At 40.5% G+C, this 21,256-nt stretch overlaps 2 protein-coding genes across 2 annotated transcripts; both read left to right on the forward strand.

Moving 5' to 3' along the window:
- Positions 1–843: 843 nt before the first annotated feature.
- On the forward strand, positions 844–12,452 carry LOC146487092 (uncharacterized). Its single transcript, XM_085092067.1, has 11 exons — positions 844–1,002; positions 1,982–2,127; positions 3,031–3,235; positions 4,046–4,168; positions 5,312–5,452; positions 7,006–7,125; positions 7,600–7,719; positions 8,643–8,765; positions 9,664–9,993; positions 11,273–11,425; positions 11,892–12,452. Exons 1-11 carry the CDS (start codon positions 939–941, stop codon positions 11,900–11,902), a joined length of 1,536 nt encoding a protein of 511 aa, XP_084948193.1. The 5' UTR covers positions 844–938; the 3' UTR covers positions 11,903–12,452.
- Positions 12,453–14,328: 1,876 nt separating this feature from the next.
- Positions 14,329–20,888, forward strand: LOC146487093 (uncharacterized). The gene is made up of 4 exons (XM_085092080.1): positions 14,329–14,545; positions 17,377–17,713; positions 18,417–19,946; positions 20,377–20,888. Exons 1-4 carry the CDS (start codon positions 14,461–14,463, stop codon positions 20,801–20,803), a joined length of 2,379 nt encoding a protein of 792 aa, XP_084948206.1. The 5' UTR covers positions 14,329–14,460; the 3' UTR covers positions 20,804–20,888.
- Positions 20,889–21,256: the final 368 nt, after the last annotated feature.

Consider the following 21,256-nt stretch of genomic DNA (forward strand, 5'->3'; position numbering starts at 1 on the left):
TGTTTGTTTGTTATTCGTGGACGATTACGACTGTTTACGACATTTTAGCGTTCAATTAGAAAAACAAAACAAATCAAACCAGGATGTTAATTAAATCATTAGCCTTGGACCTCCCATCAAAGAAGCAATCCACTTTCAGCGTCTGAGACATCCGGGCATAAGGTCTCTTTTCTGATCCGCTTCTATTTTAAGAAGGAAGAGGTGTGTCATCACTCATGAGTATCTGAATCTATTTCAAACGTCAGTTCATAGACCCTGCCATGAGACACAGCGTTTTAGCACTACTCTGACCCAGAGCCAAGTACAAAAGTGCAACAAGAATTGAAATGAAATATGTGTTCCTTTATATCTTTATTTATTGTACCTAGTTTTATACGTACCTTTTGTCGATTTTATTATTTGTAAATACGCAATTCAGCCTTCGGGCTGCAATGTATTGATCATTAAACTAGCTATCTATCTAGCTATCTAACCCTCTAATGCCCAATAATGATCAGCGCCTACTTCTCCGTACAGAGATACAGAACACGATCAAGCCCGGAAAAGCTGGGGGGGATGGGTAACACCCCCCCCCCCCCTCCTCAAAAAAGGGGTACCTTTTACAAGCTGGAGTTATAAAAAAGGGATAAAAAGGTAGACTGATCTTTCGACCTAAAGTTAATAGAAAAGGGTAAGGAAAACTTTGATTTAAGTATCACGAACAGATCCAACGAAAAAAAGATAGTTTCTACTGTAGGTACGTGAAAGGGGTATCCTTTCCCGTCAACAATGGTACTTCTGTGACATAATTGGTGATGACACGCGCAATTATCACGCGTGGGCTGTAACATGATCACCCTTATCACAACTGTAGCTGTTTTGGCGCAGTTGAACGCATTTGATCATATAATACGTGAGCAAGCTCACAGCAACATTTACAACAGGCAAAGGTCCCAGCCATGGCCAAACGTGTGGCTCAGATCCTGTTGATGTTCTTCCTTGAATCAGCTTTGTCTGTAGCTGGTAAGTATAGCTTTTGACATGACAGTCACACTTGGTTCAACTCAGCAGTTCGTGCTCATCACTTACAACATGGCTTGAAGCCAGCAAAAGATAACTTACCCGTGCGTCTCGTTTTGTTTTGTTTTACTTGCAAAATGTGATCATGAACAGTTTTTGGTTAAGTCATCAACGTGAAACATTTATAGGAATAAAGAAACGTTGATATCGTGGTTTGGTAGCTCCATAAAGTTCTCCCGGTCTAGGGTGTCATAATTTCAGTAATTTTAGCCTTTATTTTGCGATGTCGCAATATATACACGACAAGGGAAAATGAGTTGTTTTCTCTTGACACGGATAACACGACTCGACCTTTAAATGTTTCATTTGTTGTTAGAGTTCCCGTCATTGAATCACAGTCAAGGAAAGAAGTTTACGGTTTCCGTGGCAGAAATCCTGAAGATTCAGGGACATTACTGGGTCCTTAAGCAGCTTTAAAGACCTTTGGTTGTCTCAGGGAAAATATTTGTTCTGAACTGATCAGAAGTGATATAAACTCGTAATACCCAACAATCATAAACGAGGGAAAATAATTCCCATGAATGTCAGTAGGAGATAATTTTTAGATTGTCAGAATGAGAACCGCAAGAAAACTTTGTAAATCCGACGGATACAGGTTTTTTTGTTGCCCTTGCGAAGAGGGAGGGGGAGGGTGAGAGGGGGGGGGGGGGGATTTCAGAGAATGTGGGTGGGTGTGGGTGCGCCGCACATACTCGCAGCCCTACTTTGACCAAAAATACGAGTCCCCTAAAAACGACTGCGTGGGAGGCTACGTGAAACAAGGCCCGAGGCGTTTCTTCAATGACCGTCAAGCAAGTGTTTGTGACACGCATATTAATGAGGGAGGGTTTTCATCTTACTTTAGATTGTGTGAAAAGTAACTACTACCATATTTTGCACAGACTCTTTAGTTCTTGTTTATCTATTTTCCGTTATGTTTCAGAGCAAACCTGTGGCGGTGTATTAACAAACATCTCAGGTGTTATAACATCTCCAAATTACCCAAACAACTATCCGGATAACATCACTTGTACTTGGAAGATTGCTCCCGAAAAAAGTCACGTCAATCTGACTATCGAGGACTTGATGGTGAGTGGGCAAATTAAACAAACGTCCGTGAGGAGGTGATTGGTCAACAAAACTCGCGCCACTATCTCAACCAATGAGAATCCAAATTCAAACCAATCGCGTTTTCGCCGCATGCGTTTTCCCGCGCTTGGCCCCAGTTACATGTATTTGCTTCGAATTCTGATTGGCTCGTTGTGTTGTTTACGTCTGTTGTGATTTGCCAGAGTAATAACTTTAGTTTTGGTTTTACAACACTCAATTGGAAACCGCTCTAAAAGTCAAATTTCCATGTAGTGGAATCGAGTCTATTCCACCGAATAATGAATTAATGATTTAACCAATTTTTTACACGTAATTGAGCTTAGGAACGGGCAAGGGAACGGGTGTCTTTTCAGGGAAGAGGGAGGGGGGGGGGGGAACACAGAAAGACACGTGGACTACAAACAGCTCCTCTATTTGGTGAGATTAAGTGGGAAGAACAAGCGAGAACGTGCCCTTAGTCCACGCGTGGCGTGTTTCCTCGCGGTAGGCCACTTGTAGAACTCCTAGTTGTTCTCCTCGTCTGACGTATGGAGCCGCTGTTTATGATCTAGGACTCACGTTAAAAGTTAAAAAAAGTGGAAATAACAATTACCAATTTGTTTTTATCGATATCGCGATTTAGTGCCGGGGAAGGCTGCTTGAATAGGCCATTTCCGAGTTGCTGTGAACCTCATTATGAAAGCGAGGCTAAGTGCCAAACTTTTCATGTGAAAATTAGTTTGTTTGCATATGAATGAAAACTAATTTTCATAACAAAAACTTTGCACTTAATCTCGCTTTCATAACGAGGCTCAAAGCAACTCGGAAATGGTCTATACTCATACGATGAAAACATTTCAATAACTGTAAATACAAAAGAGTGAATTTTCTCTTCCCTTTCAGCTTGAGGACTCTCAAACGTGTCAAGAATTTGATTTCGTTAAAATAAGAGCCAAAGTAGGGTACAGTTTTAGTGAAGTGGCAATGTGTGGATCTATGGCTTCTCGCCAACTCAGCTTAAAAGTGGAAGGAACGGCAATAGAAATTACATTCAAGAGTGATGACATGTTTAATGAAAGGGGCTTTAAGATCAGCTACCGAGCGTATGGTAGGTTATAGTCTTATTTATGAATGGTGGTGGTATTATGTTTGTTTAGGGATTTAAAAGTGGGGATATCGGATGATGTGGGATGGCGTTGTCCTTTCCACAAACTAAAACGAAACTTGGACTCGACGTCATTTCTGTTCCTGGCTCCGAGGGATTTTTCCCCGTGTCCTCCGATTTCCCTCTATCCTCAGATCAGGCCCAGGTTGTTAAATATGATAGCCTGCGCCCCCCTCCCTGATAACGCTGCTAGCGAGAAAAAGTGAGAGAAGAAAGGGGAGACTGGGCTCTCCCATGAGCCCATGGGTTCCTGGCTCTCCCTAGTCCCTCTTTTTCTCTCCCTTTTTCTTGCTCCACCCTCCCTTCCCCGGTTACGCCTGCAACGCAGGCTATTAATATAATAGACCATTTCCGAGTTGCTTTGAACCTCATTATGAAAGCGAGGCTAAGTGCAAAGTTTTTGATATGAGAATAAGTTTTCATTAATCTGCAAACAAAACTAATTTTCATATGAAAAGTTTTGCACTTAGCCTTGCTTTCATAGTGAGGTTCACAGCAACTCGGAAATGGCCTATCGAATAAGCTTCTTTCGATACATTTAAATTCAACTTTATAATGAGGCTTAGAGAACACAAACAAAGGAAACTGAATAATCATGTTTATTTATTTCTGTTGTCTGTGTCCTCTAGGCCTCGCATTCACGCTGAATTTTAATATTTCGAAAGGATCCTATTGTTTGTTTGCTTGTCCATTTAAATACAACTTTCCTTCTTTATTTACATCCATAAAACACACGTACACTTTTTCCTGTAGATGTTGATCCTTGTTTGGAGAAAAATGGTGGATGTTCGCATATGTGCAACTTAGAGAAAGGAGCACGCGTTTGTTCGTGTCCCAATGGATATAAGCTGATGTATGATAAACGAACATGCAAAGGTTTGTATAGTGCATGACGTCACATTCACCGTGGACTACACAACAGCCTGCCATTTTTTTTTTCTCTCTTAACCCTCTCACTCCCAAGAGTGCCATATGGCACAAGAAGTCATTGCGTGCCCAATATTGGGTCAATTTGCATCAAATTTGGACACCAAACAGATCTTGGAGAGATCTGCACAATGGAAGCATACAATCTTAGCCCCCTCCTACATAAGACATGATTAACCACCCCTCCATTTTTTTTAACTTTTTCCTCTTACACTTTTAAGACCAAGTCACTATTTGACAAGAAACTATGTGCTGAGATCTGCAAATTAAGCTATAGTTTAGGGGTATACCCAGTGTATACAAGAAGTGAGATGTATTTTAAGGTTTATATTTTCTTGTTTTAAACACTTTTCATTCTTTTCTGTTACTTCCTTTGTCTTAGCTGGAATGATTTATACAATGCCCCAGATAAAACCTTTTAATTGGTGTATTACAGTTGGTGTAGGGGTTCACAGTTGCCGTTTCACAAAAATACGACAACTCCCATGGGAGTGAAAGGGTTAAAACTCCCGCATTGAGGGAGGTGAGAATCGCTGAAAGCTAGAATTATTTTGAATGTTTGGTAAATTAAAGAAAATATGTTTGAATTATGTATTGTCCTCTCTTCTGATATTAATATACTGAACATGTTTTATGCGGTGAATCTCGTTGTTACCAACTGACACAAAGGATCTGCTGAAGGCGAGTTCTCAGCCAATGCCATTCATTTATCTGGCTTAAGGTTCAGAAGCAATGAAGTACCGCTCAGCGTCAACAAATTAACAGTACTGAATAAAATAATATTTTTTTTTTGAAAGGAGGTCTCAGTTCAGAGACATTTACAATGTCTCTAGCTGTTGACAACTATTTTTTTCAGTTTAAATTAGTGTACAGCATGAGTGCACGAAAGCACGGAACGCTGAAAAAAAAAAGCAAAAATGGTATTTTCGTGATTTTAGGTAATACGGGGAAGGGGGGGGGGTTGGGCGAGGATTAGGCGTAATACTGTATTCACACACTGCTTTAAATCAAATTTTTCGAGTGAGAGATGTTACTGTAATAAAAAGCTAGGAACAAACACATAGTGTGGATTAACGAGACTTTATTTTACAGGCGAAAACAGCTGTTACTTTATCGGGTACAAAAGGTGCCAGTCTCGCCCTAGGACTACTTGTAAAGATCGCCCGGATGGAACAACCACATGTGAGTGCTGGTATGGATACAGGCGCGAGCGGGAAGGTGGCCCATGCCAAGGTAAACACTGAGTTTTAACTAAAACCACGAGAGTAATGACGTACAGTTTTCACATTTAAAGAGTTCAAGTTAAGTTTCAAGTTTACTAAAAGATTTAAACACATACAAAGAGAAGATAATCACTGCTCGCAGTTAGCTACAGCTATTCGAGGCGAGCAGTGGGTTTGACGCATAACAAATAACAGCAGTTGAACCTTACAGAATCAAAACGACCAATAACATCTGGACTTCGTTGACCAATCAGGTTAACAACCAGAGACGTATATACCACCTACTGACGTTCCACAATTCACTTGACTCTGAAGATGACTTCCGCTCAGGTTGTCGAAACGTCAGTCAAAGTCACCACAAACAGTCCTTCTCAGGACTACACTCACCCGGATGATCATAATTTACGTACTTATAAGAATCAAAAAAGTAACTCACAATACAGTAGCAGGTAAAACAAGAGAAAGGAAAATACAAAGACAAAGAACTAGGACTAGATGTGCACAGTTAAAGAAACCAGATTTACGATAAGAAGATACTTAGCCGATCACTTTTAAACAATATTTAGAGTAAAACAGGGAAGTTGTCCTTGGAAGAAACATTCGGTCGACAGAAATGAATAGCTCTGAAGGTTAATTTGCCTTCTTCGTTTATGGCTTTATCCCAAGTCACACGCGGGAACTGACCACAATAAGCCTTGTGCGCAAGCTCGTTCCAGTTCAATACGTTAGGATACGAACACGGCTTATTCTTATCGGTGACGTCACAGGGCGAAATGACGATGGAGAGATCGACTGGGAACTAGGCAAACCACCAAATAGCTTTTAGTAATTTAGATGTCATTGACACTTTCAAACGTCTGAACCCGTTTATACGACATAAGAAACAGCACCCCAAGTAGTTCCACAAGCTTTCGTTTGAATGGTGGTTTCATCCAGATTCAAAAAATTTGAACACCTTATAGAGTGTAATAAATAGCATCACAGTAAAGTACTGCTCAGTAGCTTTCGTTTGATTGGTCACTCTGCACTTTTTCACCCACCGATTCAAAAACTAGACCTTGCACAGCACAATAAACAGCACCATGGGAAAGAACTGCTTAGTAGCTTTATTTGTTTATTTATTTATTTATTTATTTATTTATTTATTTATTTATTTATTTATTTATTTATTGAAACGTCACAGAAGGTAACAAAATATTCAAAAACACAACGGATGTAGGACGAGTACAAAGGAAGGGGAGGGGTATGGAAGGGGGGAGGGGGGCAGTAAAAGGTTCAAGCCCCAATTAACAGCTACCCCCTATAACGAATGGTACCACTTTAGGATTTTGTCACATACTCAAAAGTCAAAAGTTAGAGCAGTACCACGGGAAAAAAAATGCCCAATAGCTTCTATTTAAATGATCACACTTTAGGATTTCATTTACAGACTCAAAAGTGAAAACCACTTAGTAAAGCTTAAACTACCTACCACAGAACTCTCTTAATTAATTATTCTTAACTCAGTGCTGTTACTAGTTGACTGCTTTTTCTCTGTTTGTTTAGTTTGCATTTCTTTTTAAGATATCGATGAGTGTCGAGAAAAGCCCGGCCGATGTGGACTGGGGAAATGTCGAAATGGCAGAGGCTGGTTTACCTGTAACTGCCCCAAGGGTTATTACTACAATGGCAAAACCTGCGTTGGTATGTGAACTACTAAATTCTTCTGATTCGGTATTTTTCTATTAGCTGAACATCAAAACGTCGGTATGCGTTCATGTCGCGTCGATGCATTTCCTTAAATGACAGACGTAACACTTAAAATCAAAAAAGGTGTCCTCAGTCTCGTTCCCAGAGTCTCTCCTTCTTCAGGGGACAGGAAAAAGAGAGACCCTGAAAACAAGGTTGGGCAAACCCCTGTCCATTTCATCCATGAGCAAAGAAAAATGTTTCAAAATCAATAACGTTGCAGTTTAGATGGACGTACCAAATATAAGTGAAAATACCTGGAAAGGAGTAAATTTTTACTGAGAATTATTCTGCAAGAGCTTTATTCTGCGTAATGTTTTTTTACAGATCGAGGGCCAAATCGCAAAGAAAAGAAAATTTTAAGAAAGTTAAGGTAGTTCAAAAAGAATGCAGTTCATTTTAGTTCACTTGTATTGACCCTTTCTCCAGATACAAATGAATGCGGTTACAAAGATTGCGGCGACGCCAAATGCGTCAACACCCCCGGTAGCTACATATGTCAGTGCAGGCCTGGGTACCAGTTTAATGATGACCTCCTTGCTTGTGAAGGTTAGTCGAGTAACTAGCGAGCTTTAGCAACAACGACGGCGACAGAAATGAAAACTTCACTTTTAAAATGAATTCGCGTTTGTCAAACGTTGTCAAGGTTATTCCACGTCGCTTTAAATGTCAAATGTAGGTGAAATTTCCTGGAGTTGAATTCTTGGAGACCGCACCAAAGTTTAGGAATAGAAACAAAAAGAAAATTCGTCGTCGTGTGTTTACGTCCTCCATAAAACGTCCCATCAGGAGATTTCAAGTCCAAGTCTTGAAGTAACCACAAAGAAATGTACCAAAAAGTGTAATGTAATACACGTGCAGAGGGAGGGGGTAAGCGCATTGGTTTTTGTTTGTTTGTTTTGTTTTTAGGACGTTCTCGTTTCCGTCGTTGTTGTTAAAGTTCCCTATTACTGTCCAGCAAAATGTAAAAAGAACAAGGCTTGCGATAAAGGAAAATAGAAAAAGAAAGAAACACTGCCCCGGAGGGAACGAACCGATAGCCTGCCGCACACCAGACCAATGTTTGTGTGGCCGGGTATGGGTTCGGCATTGTTTGTTAAACCCGATGAACTTCTTTGTTCCACGTTTTTGTAAGCGTTTTTGCATTAAATGAAACCCGCATAGGTTTAAATTTGCAATGTATTGGAACAACCAACCAAGAGAAAGCTTTCTTAACTTCTTCAACGACAGTGCACGTGCGCAATAGAAAATCAAAGGCTTGTGCACGATTGTGGTACATGCAACATAGGTTGTAATGCAATCTCTGTTTATTGTGACGTCTACGTGACAGGTTGAATACTGTAGTATGATTATATTCTGACGTCTACGTGACAGGTTGAATACTGTAGTATGATTATAACCAAATCGGCGCGCTATCTATCATCTCATATCCACCGCGCGCTCATGGAATAATTGTTAAATACATTCTACAGACATCAACGAATGCGATACCACCAGCAGTGCATGTGATCACGTGTGTAAAAACACAGAAGGGTCTTATAACTGCAGTTGTCGACCAGGATATTTCCTCGATAGCGATGGTAGCACTTGCCGAGGTATGTTTCCCAACTTTGTGAATTTTAGCTGGCCGAATGTTAGTTTGCATAACGCAGTTCTGACTGTTGAGTGTGTGAAAGAAAGAGCGATGCTTTAAATGAAATCTGTTCTGTTAAACAGCACTTTCCTTTGGAGCTGTTTATTATGCTATACAGGGTGTCTTCTGAAAGAGAATGATTAAGATTGCGTTCGATTGACCGTATTTCGGAATAAGAATAAGCGGAATAGCTGTTAAATGTATCTTTTTAAAACATTTGGGACACCAATTCTGAACACATGAGAATTTAAGAACCGTCTCATGCTTCAGTAACTCCTAAAACCTCTTACGAGGGATTTCTTGTCATCGTTGTATGTATTCCTATTCCGGAATAGGGTCAATCGAACGCACCCTAAGTGTATGATTGCAAAAACCAACGCCGAAGCCGCGAGGGCAGTTTTGAGGAAGCAAGTATTTTCTATTCTGTTGTTTTTAAGTTCACGGCCTCTGAAAAAGCTGTGCATTGTTGTGGGTATTTGAGTAGAAGCTCAAGACAACGGTCTAAAAAGTGCAAATAAGTCATGTGGGGTCTTTTAAAACCAGTTTTTAATTGAGTGTCGTAAAACCAAAACAAAAGTAATTACTCTGCCAAATCACAACAGACACAAACAGTGTCGTGAACCAATCAGGGAAATACATGTTACCGACGCCAAGCGCGGGAAAACGCGTGCCGACCAAGTCACGAGTGGGTTTTGGTTCTGCTTCTCATTGGTTGAGAAAGTGGCACGAGTTTTGACAACCAATCACGGAGCATAGTAAGACAAAACCAACGCTAACGCATTATTACCTTCGACACTAAATTGAAAACCGCTCTGTATGTGACTTCATTTTTAACGGTGTTGAAATAAACTTATTTTCAGCGGCAAGAGTGGAAGGACTTGGACAGGTCCGCCGTTCTGAAACATGCCAAGGTTCGTCACTGGTTATCAGCTGCAAAAATGATCAGCAGGCACTCATCATACACAAGGCAACATATGGCCGCGGGGATTTGACCCTTTGTCCTTACAGACAAGAACAGGGCTTGCCTGAAGAACACACAGATGATTCCTCCCTGTGTGAGGAAGACATGACGGACAAGATAAAGGAGCTCTGTGGATGGCGCAAAAAATGTAACATTACAGTGAGCAGTGAGACCCTAGGTGCGGTGTGCCCCGGTGTCTACAAGCACTTGTCTGTTCGGTATTCTTGTGGTAAGGTTTTGAATTGTTGTTTATTTGGATAAACGTGCGGTCTCGGCTTGACTATTAAAACTCTAATAGATTGTGTTCACGGCGGCCATATTGGAGAGGCGAAGTGATAGCTGGGGTGATTTTCCTTTGGGAAATAAATTTAATTTTTATGGAATTATCTTTGATTGGTTGACTGCTCCAACATGGCCGTCATGAAAATACTCTATAAGCTTCTGGAGAGCGTATGTATCTAAAGAAAGGATGTGTGTTTGTGTTTGTGTTTGTGTTTGTGTTGGAAAGGGGGTGTAAGGAGGACGCGGGAGGGAGGGGGGGGGGGGGGGCTGATAGAGAGCCTGGGCTTATTACGAAAGGCAAATTCAGCAGCCCTCAATATTTCAATTCACATTTCAATTGTTGCTAGCCATAGACATGGGACGCGCTCAGTTATCTTATTATTATTATTATTATTAGTAGTAGTAGTAGTAGTAGTAGTAGTAGTAGTAGTAGTAGTAGTAGTAGTAGTAGTAGTAGTAGTAGTAGTAGTAGTAGTAGTAGTAGTAGTAGTAGTAGTAGTAGTAGTAGTAGTAGTAGTAGTAGTATACTTTTATTAGAGGTGGAGTATTATCTCAAACTCTGAAATCCAGAGGGGGGCTCATATTAGAAAGCGGGGATGGAATGGAACTTTTATAGCATTTTCGAAATTAAAGTCCAACTAAGTATTAGTTTAATCAGTGAGGAAATAGACATAGAGGGTAGATATTGTTTCTCATCGCTCCAAAGACCTAAGAAAATCTCCGGATGTGTTTAAAAGAAAACTGAACTCGTTGGTGGATCTCATAACAAGAACGTAACTGGTAAAAATGTTCAGAAAATCGCTGTCAAAAGTGGCCTCCATACTGAAAACGACCGATTTTTCCGAATTTTCGCGTTTAAAAAAAACCAGTCCATATACTTCCTTATATTTCTTCGTTTAAGGCTTAAAGTGTTCATACATCTTTGCTTTCCAAAAAGCCGTGCGTCAAAAGTAAGATTACAACTTCTGAAAAACGGAAAAGCATGTTTTACTAGCCCTACTTGACCAATTTAGGCCCTTTCTCTTCTAATTCTGGGTTATTCAAAGCGCGCTCTCATTTAAATTTGCCGCTTCGATGACTATGAATAATTAATGATGTCCAGGCATTCTGCGCGATGACTAGGCGCACCATCTACCAGACGGATAATTCGTCTGGACCCCGGATAATCGATAAATCGACCCAGCAGCTTTTCTCTTGACGTGTTGATTTGTATTTCTGTTGGACAGGGAAGCCCCTGATGTGTCAATCTTTGCCGCCATCACACGCGTGTGCTGCAGTAGAGACGAATGATTGCACCTCAGACGAATCGTGTCAAAGCTCTCAAATGTGCTGCTTCGACGGATGCAAGCGGACCTGCTCACTCCCGTCTTTGTACACAGGTTAGTACGGTCTCGTCTTACGCCCACCCTGTTTACAATACGTCCACCTTAATATCAACGCCATTTACTTTAGCCCGAAAAAATACCGGCTCAGTATCTTAGACTGGCTGCACCAGAACAGATTTTGAAAGGAAATGTGATGTGATATTTTAAACCTGGTGAACAAATGAGAATGACGTATTATTCAGTAATGACACAGGCAAACTCGGAAAAAGAAATTCCGAGTGCTCCTATCAGGAGTTGAACCTAAGACCTTGCGATTACTAGTTGATAGTTGCTGATAGTTGCTGCATGGGATGCTAATACATAGCAGAGTTGAAACAAATAATTTCTCAGATTTTATCGTTGAATTAATGGCTACCATTATCCTTAGTCGAAGATAGCTACTATTTGTCTTACACAGGAATATCGAACCCTTTCATTTCTTATCTGAGCTGATATATATTTTCTGTTTTTCTGTTTGCAGCGGACATCTGAATCCGTGCTTGGACAAGCAAGTATCTCGTTTACATGAATAAATAACTTTAAAAGGCCAAGCCGTATTCCGCATTAAACCCTTGCCCCACCTCCTCAAAATAGTGAAAATGGCAATAAAAACTAACCCTTTAGATAGCAGTATGAATGTAGCAAGAGCTGAGTTAACGTTTACAATAAATTGTCAATGATTTAAACTGGTTCATTGAGGTTCACACAGAGATAACATCAAATTTAAGCCCCAGTATAGAGTAGAGATCAGAAGCTGATTTCTCCTCATAATATCACCTCTTGATGAAACATTCAGGTGAGGAGAATAAATGAATTGATCACCAAAGAATGAAATATCATGATTTTAAACAGATTCTTCCAACTAGTGTTATAAGAAATAACCAGAGAACGGTAAGAAGAATTTGCATAATGATACGAAAATTAGAGCACCGATGTAATAATCACGAAAATACGTTATAACGATAAATTTTACTAAACAGCTGAGTAGCGAGCTAAAAAGTGGTAGTGTTTATTATTCAAACTTAGCCTAGCACAGAACCCACATTGACTGCTGTGCGCGCTAGTTTAATTCTCGTCCCCAGTGTCCCGCTCCCCAGTCTTAGAGGAGCTATTTGTAGTGTTACTTTGAATGGCCAAAAAACAAATTTGTATTGATGGAAATATTATAGAAATGGCCCAGTTTTGTTCACAATAACCCTACTAGTGCACAAAAACTAGTATTTTTAAATTATCTTTGGCTGCGGATGAGCTCGGATGGCTAGGATGGACATGGATTGTAACTTGAAAAAATTGTCTAATTTTTTCAAGTTCTTCCTATGTATTATAAAAGGAATCGCTTGGAACTGATAATAGTTTGTTTTTCCTCGGATAAATCCCCTAATATTTTCCTCCCGGTTTTCTTAGAATAATTTCAAGTTAGAGGAAAAGATTCTTTGTCAAATAATTGAGCAGTTTTGTCCAATATACAGTAAAATCTCCCGTGACACTGCCCCTTAAAGCGTGATTCAGAGTTTTCATTCTTTATGTTCGCTCTTTCCACAAACACCAACAATGACGCAAATCACGCCTATTTTTTTCAAATTTGTGGAATAATATTGCTTTCAGGCAGTGTCGGCTGTATTGGTTTGTAACTTTGCAAGTAAAAGAAATTGACACCTTAGAAGAGCGAGCACTTGAGAAGCAAAGAATGTCCGTCCTAGCTTTGTCCACCTTTTGTTGGAGTATTTAAAATTCGCTAATCGTTAAATATATTTCGTGCCAAACGAATAATCACGCGATTTCTCTGCTTTTCTTGCTTTACTGGTGTATGTTTCTTTCGTTGATTGTGATTTTCTCCAAAGTTGTTGTAAAGGTGACATTAAGTTAGGGTTGTTACACAGGGCGTATGAACTTCGTATTCAGCATCTTTCCTCTCCACAAACCCTTATCTAACAGTAAGGAATGCAGAATTCCAAATCTGAAATCACGTCACCTTTTAAAATGTGGGCACTAATGACGTTCTTGAAGGAAAGATATTCTATCCCAAGATGGGGTAGGATGTAAAACGTCAATCGCTGAAACTTGAATAAAGTGAAGTAGATAGTTTTGACGCCCCGCCCTCTTCGTCCTAAAATCCACGGGGGGGGGGGGGGGGGGGGTACTCCCTTATATGGGCTATATAGGTATGTGCGGCGCCAAAGGGTATGGTTTTTCGTCTGTTTTGGTCATAAATAGGGTATCGCTTTTAGCCATTTTGCCGCCATTTTGGTAATAAATAGGGTATAGATTTTTGCACTCTTGTCCTGGGTTCGATTTTTTTTAGAAGAAGCTACTTCAGGTCATAAATAGGGTAGGGAAAATCGCAAATTTTGGTCATAAATAGGGTAAGGGTTTTGGGAAGCGGCCGCACACCCCTACCCAATTTTTTTTTTGGAGTACCCCCCCCCCCCCCCGGGCTAAAATCACCCACAAAAAAATATTGGCTAAGTTTGCAACACAAAGTCTTGAATAGTTTCTCCTCTGAGAAAGTAATCCTACTAAAAACTATTTTTCTTTTCAGTCCATACAATACTATGGCCTCAACATACAATTTGTCACAGCAAAGATTTCCCGTCTTTTGAAACTTTTACAATATGCATACTCAGCTGCTTTAATTTCACCCCAAGAAACAACACCGCAACTTGTTTAAAACAAATTAAATTAAATTTGTGACAGTGTCTAGGAATTTGTTAAATGATTTAGCTGGTCTGAAAACACCCTTAAGGGTTGTCCGGTAATTAAGAATATTACTTTTTTCGCGTGACATTAAATTAAATTATCTGTTATTGCTAAAAAGGAAGAAAACGCAATCGGAACGCTACTTGACAGAGAATATTGCACTCGAAAGCCCCACATACATATCCTCTTTTTCTAACTTCAAAAACCGATATCGTTTGATATTTCGCCCTAAAACCGTCAGGAAATAAAGAACAAAGCAACATGTAGGCTTTTGTGCAGAACTATAAATTAAGGGTTTCAGCATCGAGTTGTTCACTAGCGAATGTGATCGGCCGGACTCGAGCTTGGTCATCATGAAGGGGTGCTTTGTCTTGACGACGATTACTCTGTTCTTCCTTAAGTTTGGTACTGGCCTGTCCTCGCCGGTAGATGATCACGGTAAGACGTTTTCTTTTCTTTTAAAATTTAATTTCATACGTTTTAAACTGAAAAAATATGTATATATCTTAACGTAGTACCTTTAAGAGGTTAACTCACGCAACCTCTCTGTGATTTTGTAACGGGCAACAACAGCTATTATATTAAGACATTGTTATAGTGCATGTAAAAACTAATCATGGCCACTTAATTTTAAACTGAAACCTTTAAAAAATTACTCTCGGCAAGGTGGAAGTCGGATACCGGTAATGTCAAATTATTTACCAATTAAAATGTCTACAACGGAATCATATAGCCCCTGACATAAAGAGTCAAATGTCTCGAATCCTTCGAGCATTAGAAACCACCCTTATCCTTATTTGTGCCGCCATTGCGTGTTTTTCTTATCATGTTCATGATCCGTGAAGGTGCGCGAAATGATCACGTGATGTGAGATTAATACTCTTTATTATATGGCTGGCTCCGCGAGCGGGCAAGATGAGTCAAATTCTGCGCTGTGATTGGCTACCCGAGCGGGCAAGATGGAGCTATCTTGCCCGCTCGGGATTACCCGTTGCCCGTCCGCTTGGCATCGAAAGTTTAATCCCAACAACAATGCGGGTTTTCTTCGATTTTCTCGTTGTTTTGGAGGAAAACGCTCACTAAAAAGTTCGGTAAACTCCCAACATTTACCTAAAGGAAAGGAAGGAGAATGGAATCGTCCTGGTGTAGTGAAAACTTCGTTTCAGCTACAATGAATGTGAGTTGAATTGGTGAGTTGCTCTGCGTGTAGTATTTTAGATAGAATTGATTTTGAAAAACTTATTGTCTCAAGTCGAGTGCCAAATTGATAAGTTCTCTAGGTTTGCAATGACTGTATTTAAATCATAGCGTAGTGGAAGTTGCGGTTAGTGTTTAGAGCAGTTCAGAAAAGTATTTTTTTTAAGTTCGCCGAAGAAGCTCACGTTTTTAATTCAGCCGCTTCTTGCTTGATGTAAACAACAAAATCGTGTCAAAGTTTCGCCCAGTTTTCTGATTTACCTGCTCTTTTTTTCGGCTTATGTTTGCATATAATCTCAAAATCTATTGTTTCATTCAAGAATTAATGATTGGAAGCCGAAAACTGTGAAAAAAAAATTTTATTATTTACGCCACCGCGCGATCGCCTGAAAATGGCGAGTTTGCGGATTCTATTCAAATCTTCCCACTCTTGCGAAAATCTAAATTTTTCGTTCTCGATAATTGCACACTTCCTTTAAGCCATTATAAAGTTAGAACCCTAAGATAATTTAGGATTCCTTGTTTTCCACCATTACATGCTAATCCAAAGGTGCACTGAAAATAAATCTTGCACCGGCCGGCTATGAAGAATTTCTTTCCGAGTAGAGCAGTTTCATGTCGTGTTTTGTTTTGTTATTGTAGTTTTAACTTGATGATAAAGCCATATAATAAATCCTTTATTGACCAAGCTTGTTCGGTCAAGATGGCTGGATATTGGCCTCGTTCTTTTTTTGCGTTTTTATGAACCTCGACTTCGTCTCGGTCCATAAAAATGCAAAAAAAGAACTTGGCCAATATCCAGCCATCTTGACCTCACGCTTGGTCAATAACGCATATGTACTCTCTTGAATGATTAGTGTAATATGACGTCATTAGCTGACAAGCGTTTTTATTGAGACATTCAGTTGCAATGACTGGTAACTTTTTTCTTTGCATCTTTTTATTTTAACTAGCGGTTACCGAATGAACTTTATTTAAGATGTAAATTCGTTTGGCCTTTTTTGTACTTAAATAATGACTTTTTTAATTTTTCCATAGGCAAAATTAAAGGCTTTAACTTTCCCACTTCACTGATGAAAAGTCTCAACTTTTATCACAATTAAATATAATTTTCTCAGGAGATAGGGCCGTTTGAACTAATTTTCGACTGAAAAATTATGCCGATAAGCGTTAGTTAGTTTGGAATGTCCTGGAAACACAAACGAAAAGATAACGAAACGAAACGTCGTGAACAAAAGTATTCAAACACGCTTAAACCTTTAAATATCTCAGTTACACGAGGAAAAAATTCAGGAAAGAGTTTTTAGCAATTAATGGCTAATTTAGGGACAATATCTACTGCTTTTGATGTAGAATTAGAACAAAGCTCCAAGAGTCAACATCAGGAAAGTAAAACAATGGAGCTGAGTATATTTCTTTAAAGACGGAAAGTTTCAAGGCAAACAATATCACCTGTTTATATTTTAAGTCAATTTGGAACGTTTCGTCAGCACAATATTAATCTAATTTATCAAGAGATGATCTGTTCAGCTCAGCCATGTGCTATATTGCACTGATATTTACCAACAGAAATGACCACTTCGACGTTTCAGGTCGTCGTAGTAAAACTGTATGCAGGTCTTAAACATCACGCATTGACCGATTATTAGGCAAACTCGCAATCTGATTGGCTACACAGGGCGGCCTAATTTTCGATCGACTGTAATAGAAGCGCGCACGGCTACAAATAAACCATTTTTAACCTATTTCTTTTCTTTTTCTCTTTTTCAATAGATCGGGGTTATACTAAAACAATTAAACGCCTCGCTCTTGGTTTCTATCGAGTTTGATTGTTGGTTCGGAGCAGCATCAGCCGATAGAAAGCTCAAGCTTTCCGTCTAATTGTTAAATAAAGGGCATATGTCTAATATGAATCTAATGAATGTATACCTTAATTAAACTCGGTGGTTAGATACAACTGGTTGGAAAATCCGACCAGTGAGCTACGGGACCCATACACGAGGCCCGTGCCCATCAACCATCACTGGTTTCTATGACATGCCTTCTGACAGTTTTCAAAAAATTTCATTCAGTCAAGCCACTTGAAAAACGTTACGTCAATCATAACTGGCCAGTATGCGGCTCTCGTCCTTACAACCCTGACGTGCTCCTATGCTGTGGTGACGTAATTCATGCCAAGTACACTGTCCGAAGATGCTGCGGGCGCAGAGCCTATAATCCCGGCACTGCAGTCTGCTGTGGTAACACGCTCCGATACTTCTACTACATGCCTTATGTAGGCAAGCGGGCATTCAGTTGTTGTGGAAATGCACTGTACAACGCAGGAACGCAGATGTGCTGCTCTGGAGTGGTAACAAAGAAAGTGGGAGGAGCCTATGGCTCATGCTGTGGCAAAACCGGCTATAACAGGTTAGTTATTTTGCTAAACAGGTTTCTTGTCTAGATAAACAAGTCAGTTCTCCAGCGTAAACGATTCGAAATCCAGCTGCGACAGGTTAATTACCTGGATACCCGCCTTATTTATTTAGCTAGCTTTCAAGGCTTAAGGTGGGAGTAAACGTAAATTTGAATGGAATTTTAAGAGGTTTAAAGAAGGGATAAAAGAAAGAAAATTATTTTTGGAACACCAACAGACAGTTGCCCCCAACCCAAGAGCACACCAGGTTGGTAGGGGACTGTTTGGGTGTCCATACATCAATTTTTAACTTCAAATTCTAATTTTTAAACTATATCAAATCTTAACTATTTCTTATTTCTCCAAATTTTACAACTCTTTTGAGAAAAACTATCTCCTCCCAAATATACCTAAAAATCACAAAAAAATTCACAAAACACCTCAAGACATTGATTTGTGTTTTGAGCATAGGGTTTTTGTATTGTCCGAAACGCGAATGAGATATTTCCATTAAACCTATTTTAAGCGGCGTGAAAACGGCTTTCAAGTGCACCCCCGCCTTAAGACGTTAACAGCTGTGTAATGGGTTGGTCACCCAGCTACTGAACAGACTTGTAAACCTAAAAGAACTTAGCCTCCCAGATTTACCCAGTTATGTACAACGCAGCAGAGCTATCACTGAACATTTTCAATATTAAATGTTCTCTTGTAACCTAGACAACTCCAAGTTTGCTGTCCAGGAGAAAAGGTTATTGGTCGTTACACACCAGGGGGACTTAACGCCAAGTGCTGTGGATTAAAGAGCTACAACTCAGGAACTCACATCTGCTGTGCAGAAAAACACGTCGTCAAGAAAGTAGGTGGTAACTTCGCCACATGTTGTGGTCTTGCAAGTTATAACCGTAATACACAAGTCTGTTGTCCTGGTAACAGTATTGTCAGCAGATATGCAGCAGGCGGAATGTACGCTAAATGCTGTGGAAAGGCCAGCTACAATTATCAGACCCACATGTGCTGTGGAGGACAGCACATCGCCAAGAAAATCGGAGGAGAATATGCTACGTGCTGCGGGAAGACGAGCTACAACCGCAACACACAAGTCTGTTGTCCTGGTAACAGTATTGTCAGCAGATATGCTGCAGGTGGAGTGCACGCGAAATGCTGTGGAAAGGCCAGCTACAATTATCAGACCCACATGTGCTGTGGAGGACAATACATCGCCAAGAAAATCGGAGGAGAATATGCTACGTGCTGTGGGAAAACCAGCTACAACCGTAATACACAAGTTTGTTGTCCTGATAACAGTATTGTCAGCAGATATGCAGCAGGGGGAATGTACGCCAAGTGCTGTGGAAAGGCCAGCTACAGTTATCAGACCCACGTATGCTGTGGAGGACAATACATCGCCAAGAAAATCGGAGGAGAATATGCTACGTGCTGTGGGAAGACCAGCTACAACAGGAACACACAAGTCTGTTGTCCTGATAACAGTATTGTCAGCAGATATGCAGCAGGAGGAATGTACGCCAAGTGCTGTGGAAAGGCCAGCTACAATTTTCAGACACACATGTGCTGTGGAGGACAATACATCGCCAAGAAAATCGGAGGAGAATATGCTACGTGCTGTGGGAAGACAAGCTACAACAAAAACACACAAGTCTGTTGTCCTGATAACAGTATTGTCAGCAGATATGCAGCAGGAGGAATGTACGCCAAGTGCTGTGGAAAGGCCAGCTACAATTATCAGACCCACATGTGCTGTGGAGGACAATACATCGCCAAGAAAATCGGAGGAGAATATGCTACGTGCTGTGGGAAGACCAGCTACAACAGGAACACACAAGTCTGTTGCCCTGGTAACAGTATTGTCAGCAGATATGCTGCAGGAGGAATGTACGCCAAGTGCTGCGGAAAGGCCAGCTACAATTATCAGACACACATGTGCTGTGGAGGACAACACATCGCCAAGAAAATCGGAGGAGAATATGCTACGTGCTGTGGGAAGACCAGCTACAACAGGAACACACAAGTCTGTTGCCCTGGTAACAGTATTGTCAGCAGATATGCTGCAGGAGGAATGTACGCCAAGTGCTGCGGAAAGGCCAGCTACAATTATCAGACACACATGTGCTGTGGAGGACAACACATCGCCAAGAAAATCGGAGGAGAATATGCTACGTGCTGTGGGAAGACCAGCTACAACAGGAACACACAAGTCTGTTGTCCTGACTTCCAAATTGTTCCCAGGTACGTCTTAAACTATGAATTGCGACTGAAAGGTTTGTTTGCTTCATAGCACTTAGTAAAACACATGATGATTAAAGTTAGATGGAATCCTCTTGAAAACTTAATTTGTCAGTGTAACTAAGGGGGGCCCTGTCCTACCCAAATTTCCTCTTTACCTAATGTTGTGCCTCGAAAGAGATTTTAATTTAAAAACTGAAACGAACAAAACTTACTAGAAGGCCCTATGGAGAATTAATTGAACCTTTAGCTGGCACGCCCTTTTATACTCCCAGCAAGCATGGTATATATTTGCATATATTACATTCGGCGTGGCGTCGATCCGGTATACAAAAACTACGTAGTACACAAAAACTACGCAACGGCGTCTACGTAGGCTGGAGGTTCGTGTTATAGTCTGTTTCCTAAAGTCCCATTTTACATCACGTTACAGATATGCAACAGGCGGTCAATATGCCAAGTGCTGCGGATCCAAGAGTTACAACTACCAAACGCATCTCTGCTGCTACAACTATGTGGTTCCCAGGCACGGCGGCCCAGATGCTAAATGCTGCGGCCCAACAAGTTATAACCACAAGGACAGTATCTGCTGTGGTGGGAAGGTCGTGCCGCGGATTGGAGGAGGCCGGACAGGATGCTGCAGAACACAAAGCTATAGTATAAACACGGAGATATGCTGTGAGTCAGGCAAGGTGATCAAGCTTTATGCTCCAGGAGGGAAGCATGCACGGTGCTGTGGACAGTATAGCTATAATTTCTTGACTCATATTTGCTGCAATGGCAAAGTGTTGAGGCGCCAGGCGGGGTGCTTCACCAAGTGCTGTGGACAGGTAAGAGCTAACTCTTTTAACAAGTTCTGAGTGTTTTATAATTTACAGTTATTCCACGAGCACGCGTTGAATACAAGATGATAGATATCCAATGAGGCGCACAGCGCCAAGTTGGCTATAATCATCTCGTATCCAATTAATGCTAAATCTTGCTGATTTACTGATGTTTTCGTTTTCCCCTCACGCGTACCCTTGCCATATTGTGGGGCATGGTATATTGGATGATATACCACGGCCGTTTAACCAATCGAAACTCTGGAACTGCGTTGTCCAATGAGTCAGTTTTTAATAAAACATCGAAGTTCATAAAGGCAATAGAAAAAAATTGTCCATGTTTCTATACAGTTTTTGAAAAACTCACAGAAGTTTGGGAGAACTTGAAACAGCCATAAACTCAAAAGACCATCATTGGAAACACTCGTTTACGGCTCGTGTTTCGACAATAGCTTTCCGTACTTAAGTATCTAATTTCATTATGGCATG

This window comes from Pavona decussata, unplaced genomic scaffold (assembly GCF_977016875.1).
Source record: "Pavona decussata unplaced genomic scaffold, jaPavDecu1.1 SCAFFOLD_19, whole genome shotgun sequence".
Classification (NCBI taxonomy): Eukaryota; Metazoa; Cnidaria; class Anthozoa; order Scleractinia; family Agariciidae; genus Pavona; species Pavona decussata.

Bases quoted from the DNA above. Each gene is read 5' to 3' on its own strand.
- LOC146487092 (XM_085092067.1), top strand. From the start codon at position 939: ATGGCCAAACGTGTGGCTCAGATCCTGTTGATGTTCTTCCTTGAATCA. The intron at 4,169-5,311 runs GTTTGTATAGTG...TTTATTTTACAG, and splicing joins TGATAAACGAACATGCAAAG to GCGAAAACAGCTGTTACTTT. The intron at 7,126-7,599 runs GTATGTGAACTA...CCCTTTCTCCAG, and splicing joins CAATGGCAAAACCTGCGTTG to ATACAAATGAATGCGGTTAC.
- LOC146487093 (XM_085092080.1), top strand. From the start codon at position 14,461: ATGAAGGGGTGCTTTGTCTTGACGACGATTACTCTGTTCTTCCTTAAG. The intron at 14,546-17,376 runs GTAAGACGTTTT...AATTTCATTCAG, and splicing joins CTCGCCGGTAGATGATCACG to TCAAGCCACTTGAAAAACGT. The intron at 17,714-18,416 runs GTTAGTTATTTT...CTTGTAACCTAG, and splicing joins GGCAAAACCGGCTATAACAG to ACAACTCCAAGTTTGCTGTC.